This window comes from Cyprinodon tularosa, unplaced genomic scaffold (genome assembly GCF_016077235.1).
Source record: "Cyprinodon tularosa strain WSP-4 unplaced genomic scaffold, ASM1607723v1 ctg967, whole genome shotgun sequence".
Classification (NCBI taxonomy): Eukaryota; Metazoa; Chordata; class Actinopteri; order Cyprinodontiformes; family Cyprinodontidae; genus Cyprinodon; species Cyprinodon tularosa.
Window position 1 is genome coordinate 66,361 of NW_024039748.1, and position 10,547 is coordinate 76,907.

General features: G+C 46.1%; 1 protein-coding gene across 1 annotated transcript in view; it reads left to right on the top strand.

Annotated features, from left to right (window-relative positions):
* ano10a (anoctamin 10a) overlaps nucleotides 1–10,001 on the top strand; it is a 51,270-nt gene extending 41,269 nt beyond the window's left edge. The window contains exons 13-14 of the mRNA XM_038275574.1: nucleotides 7,268–7,384; nucleotides 9,213–10,001. Of these exons, the coding sequence (XP_038131502.1) occupies nucleotides 7,268–7,384; nucleotides 9,213–9,254 (159 nt within the window). The 3' untranslated portion in view covers nucleotides 9,255–10,001. The remainder of the gene's footprint in view (nucleotides 1–7,267; nucleotides 7,385–9,212) is intronic.
* The last annotated feature ends 546 nt before the right edge of the window (nucleotides 10,002–10,547 follow it).

Genomic DNA, 10,547 nt, shown 5'->3' on the forward strand with positions numbered 1-10,547 from the left:
TAGCCAGAATTTTATAGTCTGTGCACAAAAGTGAGACAGGCTGCCAGTTCTGTAGGAGACCCAGATCTCCTTTCTTCGGCAGCAATGTCAGGACTGCCCTCCTACAGCTCGTTGGTAGTGTCCCAGAGTCCAAACATCCCTGGAAAACCTCCATTAAGTCCTTTCCATTAAAAATCCAGAGTTTCTGCAGGAAGTCCATCGATGCCCGAAGACCGACCACAGCTGAGCTGTTTCACCGCTGCAGACAGTTCATCGAAATGAATAACAGACTCCAGTAAAGCTGAAGATGCTTCCTCCAGCCGAGGGAGTCCCTCCAGGATCTCCTCCAAACAGTCAGAGTCACAGTCATCAGCACTGAACAGGCTTCTGTAAAAGTCTATAGCCAACTTCCTCATCTCTGATGGGTCAGCAGTCACCGTTCCATTGAGGTTCTTGAGGTGTATCATCTGGTTCTGTTGCCTGACTTTCCTTTCCAACTTAAAAAAGTAACGAGTGGGCACATCTATGTCTTTAATAGACAGGATTCTTGATTTAATTAGAGCACCTTTAGCTTTTTCATATAAAAACCTACTCAAAGATGTCCTCTTCGTATCCCAAGTTGGATTATTATCATTATTTTTATCCAACCCATTAATTATGCCGTCTTCCAATAAAAGAATCTCCTTCTCCAATAATTCAAGGTGATCCCTTTCTATTGCTTCTGTGTGTGATGAGTACTGCTGACAAAATATTCTAATTTGAGTTTTCCCCACCTCCCACCATTGACCTATGTTTTCAAAACTAGATTTTATGCTTCTCCACTGTCCCCAGCAATCAGAAAAAAACTGACAAAAAGTTTTGTCATAAATGAATTTGATGTTAAAATACCAAAAAGGAGATCTTTGGGGATGCACCATTAAAGAAAAACGAACAGTTACTAAATGATGATCCGAAAAACCAACAGGTGATATCATGGCTGCACTCAACCTATTGTTGTATGTTTGGTTGACATAGAATCTGTCCAGTCTGGCTGCACTAACCCTGCCCTCATGGACTTTCACCAAAAGTTTACTGTCTACTATTTAGATGGAGTTTCGTCCAGACATCTAAAAGATCATTTTCTTGAATAATTTTTGATAAAAGAGAAGCTGATGATAAATTAGGCTCTCTTCCATTCCTATCAACCGAATCATTTGTGGTACAATTCCAGTCCCCTCCTACCACTACTACTGAACTACTATTAAACTGTTTTAATGTGTCAATAGGCTTATAAAAAAAATCAATGCGGTTACCAGCATAGGTGGAAACATATACATTAACAAAAGGTGTCTCTCTGATTGTTGCTTGTACTTTTTGCATCCGACCCTGCTCTATATCAGAAACTTCTACATTTGACAGAAAAATATGATTTGAAAAAAGGAGCTACATCTGCACTCAGATTAGAGCCGTGGCTCAGGAAACACCATCCACCCCATGCTAAGGCCCAATCTGTGACATCAATAGTGTGTGTTTCCTGTAGAAATAACACATCAATGTTTTTTTGAGATGCCACCTCAGAAATTAAAGCTCTCTTATGTTTGTCCCTCCCTCCGTTAATGTTTAAAGATCCTATTTTTAGGCTCTGCATAGAGATATTAAGGAAAAGAAGGAACATACAGGCTGAAACCAGTAGAAAGCAGTAGAAAGATGAACCACCATGTGATGATGCATTTTTTCTATTTCCTGACTTTCTTACCAACTTTTTCCTTTCTTAGCTTTCCTCAGTATTGCCAGATGTTTGTTGAGACGATAACGCCTCTTTTCATCCAGGAGGTCATTGCCAACCTGTCTCTTTAAAGTGCTGATCGATTTGATAAACGTATCTGTGTCCTCAAAGTAATCGCTCACTTTAAGTGATTTATTAAAAGTTTAATCCAGAAACTCATTTATTTCCTCTAGAGAGTATAGATCGCTCCTTCGGTTTACACCCTCAGGAATAGATGCTGTGTCCGACTCAGACTCATATTCCATTTCATCTCCTTCACATGAAATCTGACCACAGACGTCACCCTGTCCCGTTACACTGCCGCTATCTCTGTCCTCAGCAATTCCTGCTGACTGTGGCTCATTTAAGCTCTCTGTAGTTTCAGATACCTGCTATTTCTCTGGTTGACTCAGTTCAGTTACTTCTTGTACAACGTTACAATCCGCCACTACAGTCTCCGTAGAGGGTGCCGCGCCCGCAGCACAGGGCGCATCCCCCGCATCAGCGGGCGCCGTGCCCACAGCGCCGGGCGCATCCTCTGCAGCCCGCACTGACGAACACAAGGCCCCCGAAGACCCCGGAGCAGCAAAGCCACCAGCTGTATCCGTTGAGTGATCTCTTTCCTGTTGTTTATGTGGACACTCAGATCTTTTGTGTCCAACATCTCCACACTCAAAACACTTCATGTGTCCCGAGCTGGCATACACCATGTAAAAACCATCTCCATGTTTTACTCTGAATGACACCTCTAGGGTCTGTGTGGGTGATTCCAGGAACATAAACAAAGAAGTACACCCGCATCACGACATGCCCACATCACTAAACAGCATCTCCACATCAGGACACGCCCACATCACTAAAAGGCACACCCACATCACAACACCCCTACATCACTACAAGTCACAACCATATCGCAGCACCCCTACATCACTACAAGGCACAACCATATCACAACACCCCCACATCACTACAGGGCACACCCACATCACAACACGCCCACGTCAATACAAAGCACATCCTCATCAAGACAAGCCCACATCACTAAACAGCACCCCACATCTGGACACGCCCACATCACTACATTGCACACCAAATCAAGACTACCCACATAACTATTAGGCAAACCCACATCATGACACACCCACATCAGGACACGCCCACATCACTAAATGGCACACCAAATCACGACTACCCATATAACTATTAGGCAAACCCACATCATGACACGCCCACATCACTACAAGGCACACCCACATCACGACATGCCCACATCACTACAAGGCACACCCACATCACGACATGCCCACATCACTACAAGGCGCACCCACATCACGACATGCCCACATCACTACAAGGCGCACCCACATCACGACATGCCCACATCACTACAAGGCACACCCACATCACAACAGGTCCACATCACTACAAGGCACACCCACATAACGACATGCCCACATCACTACAAGGAACACCCACATCACAACAGGTCCACATCAGTACAAGGCACACCCACATAACGACATGCCCACATCACTACAAGGCACACCCACATCACAACAGGTCCACATCACTACAAGGCACACCCACATAACGACATGCCCACATCATTACAAGGAACACCCACATCACGACAGGCCCACATCACTACAAGGCACACCCACATCACGACATGCCCACATCACTACAAGGCACACCCACATCACGACAGGCCCACATCACTACAAGGCACACCCACATCACGACATGCCCACATCACTACAAGGCACACCCACATCACGACATGCCCACATCACTACAAGGAACACCCACATCACGACAGGCCCACATCACTACAAGGCACACCCACATCACGACATGCCCACATCACTACAAGGCACACCCACATCACGACAGGCCCACATCACTACAAGGCACACCCACATCACAACATGCCCACATCACTACAAGGCACACCCACATCACGACATGCCCACATCACTACAAGGCACACCCACATCACTACAAGGCACACCCACATCACGACATGCCCACATCACTACAAGGCACACCCACATCACGACAGGCCCACATCACTACAAGGCACACCCACATCACGACAGGCCCACATCACTACAAGGCACACCCACATCACGACATGCCCACATCACTACAAGGCACACCCACATCATGACAAGCCCAAATCACTAAGGCACACCCACATCACAACACACCCACATCATGACATGCCCACATCACTACAAGGCACACCCACATCACGACATGCCCACATCACTACAAGGCACACCCACATCACGACATGCCAACATCACTACAAGGCACACCCACATCACGACAGGCCCACATCACTACAAGGCACACCCACATCACGACAGGCCCAAATCACTATAAGGCACACCCACATCACAACACACCCACATCATGACATGCCCACATCACTACAAGGCACACCCACATCACAACACACCCACATCACAACAGGCCCACATCACTACAAGGCACACCCACATCACAACACACCCACATCACAACATGCCTACATCATTACAAGGCACACCCACATCACGACAGGCCCACATCACTACATGGCACACCTACATCACGACATGCCCACATCACTACAAGGCACACCCACATCACGACTTGCCCACATCACTACAAGGCACACCCACATCACGACATGCCCACATCACTACAAGGCACACCCACATCACGACATGCCCACATCACTACAAGGCACCCCACATCACGACATTCCCACATCACTACAAGGCACACCCATATCACGACATGCCCACATCACTACAAGGCACACCCACATCACGACAGGCCCACATCACTACAAGGCACACCCACAGCACAACACACCCACATCACGACAGGACCAAATCACTATAAGGCACACCCACATCACAACACACCCACATCACGACATGCCCACATCACGACATGCCCACATCACTACAAGGCACACCCACATCACGACATGCCCACATCACTACAAGGCACACCCACATCACGACATGCCCACATCACTACAAGGCACACCCACATCACGACATGCCCACATCACTACAAGGCACACCCACATCACGACAGGCCCACATCACTACAAGGCACACCCACATCACGACATGCCCACATCACGACATGCCCACATCACTACAAGGCACACCCACATCACGACATGCCCACATCACTACAAGGCACACCCACATCACGACAGGCCCACATCACTACAAGGCACACCCACATCACAACATGCCCACATCACTACAAGGCACACCCACATCACGACATGCCCACATCACTACAAGGCACACCCACATCACGACATGCCCACATCACTACAAGGCACACCCACATCACGACATGCTCACATCACTACAAGGCACACCCACATCACGACAGGCCCACATCACTACAAGGCACACCCACATCACGACATGCCCACATCACTAAATAGCACACCAAATCAAGACTACCCACATAATTATTAGGCAAACCCACATCATGACACACCCTCATCAGCACACGCCCACATCACTACATGGCACACCAAATCATTGATACCCACATAACTATTAGGCAAACCCACATCATGACACGCCCAAATAACTATATGGCACACCCACATCGCTACAAGGCACACCCACATAACGACAGGCCCACATCACTACAAGGCATACCCACATCACGACATGTCCACATCACCACAAGGCACACCCACATCACGACATGCCCACATCACTACAAGGCACACCCACATCACGACAGGCCCACATCACTACAAGGCACACCCACATCACGACAGGCGCACATCACTACAAGGCACACCCACATCATGACAAGCCCAAATCACTATAAGGCACACCCACATCCCAAAACCCCCACATCACTACAGGGCACACCCACATTACGACACGCCCACGTCAATACAAAGCACATCCTCATCATGACAAGCCCACATCACTAAACAGAACCCCACATCAGGACACGCCCACATCACTACATAGCACACCAAATCATGACTAACCACATAACTATTAGGCAAACCCACATCACGACATGCCCACATGACTTCAAGGCACACCCACATCACGACATGCCCACATCACTACAAGGCACACCCATATCATGACATGCCCACATCACTACAAGGCACACCCACATCACAACATGCCCACATCACTACAAGCCACACCCACATCACAACATGCCCACATCACTACAAGGCACACCCACATCACAACACACCCACATCATCACAGGCCCAAATAACTATAAGGCACACTCACATCATGACATGCCCACATCACTATAAGGCACACCCACATCACTACAAGGCACACCCACATCACGGCTTGCCCACATCACTACAAGGAACACCCACATCACGACATGCCCACATCACTACAAGGCACACCCACATCACGACAGGCCCACATCACTACAAGGCACACCCACATCACGATATGCCCACATCACTACAAGGCACACCCACATCACTACAAGGCACACCCACATCACGACAGGCCCACATCACGACATGCCCACATCACTACAAGGCACACCCACATCACGACATGCCCACATCACTACAAGGCACACCCACATCACGACAGGCCCTCATCACTACACAGCACGCCCATGTCACTACACCGCACACCAACATCACGACATGCCCACGTCACTACACCACACACCCACATAACTACACAGCCCATGTCACTACACGTTATGCCCACATTACTTCATTACATGCCTACATCACTACATGACAGGCCAACATCGCTACACAGCATTACATCACTACACTTAAGCCCACATTCCTTTGACAGGCCCACCTCTTTTCACGGCAGGCCAACAACACTATACAACAGACCACATCACTACACTTAAGCCCATATTCCTAAGACACGCCCACGCCACTACACAGCATTACATCACTACATGCATGCCCACGACACTACACGGCAGGCCCACATCACTACAAGGCACACCCACATCACAACACACCCACATCACGACATGTCCACATCACTACAAGGCACACCCACATTTAGACAGACCCACATCACTACAAGGCACACCCACATTTAGACAGACCCACATCACTACAAGGCACACCCACATCACGACAGGCCCACATCACTACAAGGCACACCCACATCACGACAGGCCCACATCACTACAAGGCACACCCACATCACTACAAGGCATATTCCTAAGACACGCCCACGACACTACACGGCAGGCCCATGTCACTACAAAATTTTTGAGAGAAATATAGCTTGGCTTCCTGCTCATTGGAGGAACCTCCTAACAAGGTGTCTGGTCGGCCCAGCTCTGGAGAGAACTGCATCATTTAGCTCTTAGCAGCTGAATCTCTCAGCACGTCCTACAGGATCTCTCTGACATCAGCAGCGTCTTCCTAAACCTGAAGGACATCCTCTGACTACTCCTGTCCTCCTCTGGAGTTAAAGATACCCTAAGGATCATTTAGATTTCAATGCTTAAAGCTGCTCTCCGTGTCTCGTCTTTCAGCATGGACTGTTGGCCTTCAAGTTCATCCTGACCTTCCTCATCCCAGACGTCCCCAAGCACATCCAGATCAAGCTGGCCCGGCTGGAGTTCGAGTCGCTGGAGGCTCTTAAGAAAAAGGTGAGTTGATTGTTTGAAGCAGATGGTCCAGAAACAGGTTGGAAGGTAAAGTCATTTGAACTCATGTCGCTTTTCAATCAAAAGTCTTCTTCAGTTCTGATCATGGAACAGAACCAGCTGTAGTAAGAACATTTAGAGCTTCTGCTTGCCTGTTCAAGACACTTCCTGCTAGTTTCTACATCATCCACTGGATGTTTTGAAGAGACTGGTTGGAAAAGGTAATACATCAAGTCTGGAGATGGAGTCCATCTAGAAGAACCAGCTGAGTTCTTCAGATCCTGCTTCCAGATTTCAGTATAATGTTCTCTCTTCATATCTGTGGTGTCCATAGACACATCTGGGACATGTGGACATCAGATGGACATCCTCAAATCATTTACACCAACCGAGATCTTGTGCTTCTGTAATATCATCTAAAAGTGTTTCTCTAATCTTCATCTAGAGTGGAGGTCTTCAACAGGGTGTCTGTGACCCCTAGGAGGTCCACAGTGGTCCTGCATGGGGGTCTCAAAAGTTCTGGTTGATTAGACTTTTTTTTTTATATCCCCCCTGCAATTTTTTCCACTAATTGAAATGTCTTTAAATCCACATTAACATGAATCCAACAGACTGTAGTAAACAGATAAATGGAGGCAGAAGATGTCTTTCAGTCATCAATGCTCACATTCAGTGACACACAGGAGCTCTTTCAAGCTGGACACCGTTTCATTCACAACACCTGTCCCATCAACCAGGAATCAGAAATACTTTAATAATCCCAGGGAGGGATTACTTTAGTTACATTACTCCATCTGTAATAGAGTGACTATAGGACCAGTTTGATAGAACACTATTTAATAGAATATCTATAACTAGGGGGTCCCCCGCTCCATCTCACCATCAGTTTGGGGTCCTTCTCCTGGAAAACGTTGAAGAGCCCTTCTCTTGAGGTGTTTCTCTAATCTTCCTCTGGCGGTGTTTCGAGTCATTGGGACACCAACAGTAACCCTGAATGCTTATGAAATGGAAGAAAAATATGGAACTCTGTCTTTAGATCATTAGAACCAGGGTCCAGCTGGTTTAGTTCTGGTTCTGAAGTTCTTCAGACCATCTTCTGCAGCGGTTTGCTCCTCTTGGGTTGGGCTCTTCACCATTAACCATGATTGTAATTCTGGGCCATTGATCATTTTATCACATTTTCTGTTTATTAAGATTCAATTTTGGATAATTTAAATTTTTTCTTTCCACCAATGAGCTTTTTGTACCTCTATAGATGACATCACAGGGTGACATCAGTTTCTGTCCTTAGATGATAAACCAGCTGTTAGCTGTCAGTTTTATCCTCATTGCTGAGGAACATGATTGTTTTTCCTTTGAACTGACGTTTCCCCCCAGAGCTGATGATTAAAATCAAGCAATAAATGTCATTGGACATTTTTATTATGAACTGTGAGCGATTTGCACAAACCAGCCAGAAAACCACAGAAAATGTATTTATTTCAAAAAGTGTTCAAAAAAGCTAAACTGGGCCCAAAAACAGATCCAAAAGAAACTAGCAACTCAAAGAAAAAAATCTAACAACTTGACAAAGTTAACTAAATGTGTGCAATGCAGAAAGCTAACTTAAAGTCAGGATAATGAAAATATTTGAAACTCATTTTGATAATGCAAAATATAAAAGTTAGCACACAGCTTCAGCGTGTGACAGCGGCTGTCACACAAACCTTAAGTGAGAAAAAATGTAATTAAACGGATTTGATGTGAAAATAAAATCAGATAATTTTGAAGCCATGTTTCAGAGACCTGCTGTTTAAACTCAGTCAATGGAAACGTTTCCTGTTTGTTTCAGAAAATGCTGGAAGGTTCCGAGCTGAAGAAGGACTTCCTGTGAGGAAGAGGAGGACCTGCAGACTCTGATGGTTGCAGCGTTACACTGAGGCTCCTGTCTGTGTTTTAAAAATCAAAGCTATGTGGTTTTTAGGGTTTGTTGCTTTTCTGGTTGGTGGTGAGAGGAGCAGCAAGGAGGAAGAGTCTCATCCACTGAACTGGGTTCTGTGGGACTGGTGTACTGGGTTAAATGGGATGAATGAGCTTCTGTTCAAAGCTTTTGCAGATGTAACTGCGAACATATTTTTTGTACCAAAGAGTGTTGATGAAAATCACTATTTATGTCTCATTTTCTCTCCTTTGGGTTGGGTGCCTATCTTGGTTCTGAATGGTTTAGAATAAAGGGGCTGAAAGGATGGGAGGTGGTGCTGTACCTCCAGGCTCCACCTGATTGGCTGCCTGATTGACCAACAGCATCAGGGCTGATCGGACCTTAGCTGAACCCTCAGTCCCCAGAAGTTCAAGGACAGAATGGGGAAAAAGATCCAAAGGCAAAAGTGGAGCTTATTTGGAGATCTGAACTAAACCGAACTTTGCAGCTTTGGGACGGATTCTGACTCGTCCATACTGGCCGTCACATCGGACCAGTCAGCAGATGGTTTCCTTTGCTCCCACCATCACAGTAGTCCATGTCCAGAGTAGAGAACATGACATGATGTCTAAAGTGCCTTCACTTTCTGCTGTTAAACTTTGCAAAACTGCATCTTGGACTGGATCTGCTTTGCTTCAATAAACCAACACAGAACCTCAACCTGGGTCATTTTTTTTCCTGATCTTCCTGCACCAAACAGAACTTCTACCCCATTCGAACACAGACTTTCCTGTTGGACCAGAACCAAGTGCTGTGAGGACGAAGAAGGTGATGAATGCTTCCCACCAATAAATAGACACCAGTGTTTTGTAGTAAGTGCTGTTGTAACCAGTGTTGGGCAAGCTAATGTCCAGTGTAGTGAGCTAAGCTATCAGTTACTCAACAATAAATTAAGCTCCACTACACCAAAGCTACCACCTAAAGAATTATAGCAAGCTAAGTTACACTAATGTGTTAAAAGTAGATTAACTACATCAGAAGCTACTTAAAGTCGAACCAAGCTAATGTCAATTCAAAATGAGTCTGATACACTGGTTAAAATATTTATTAAAGATCAGCCAATGACATAACACAGTGTAAACATTGCTTTATGATCAGCATATTAAAATAAAAACTAAAGTAATTACTAGTAGACAAACTAGTAAACAATCTGCTGCTATTAGAACCAAATGAAAGGTACTGTGTAGTGTTCTACACATGGAGACA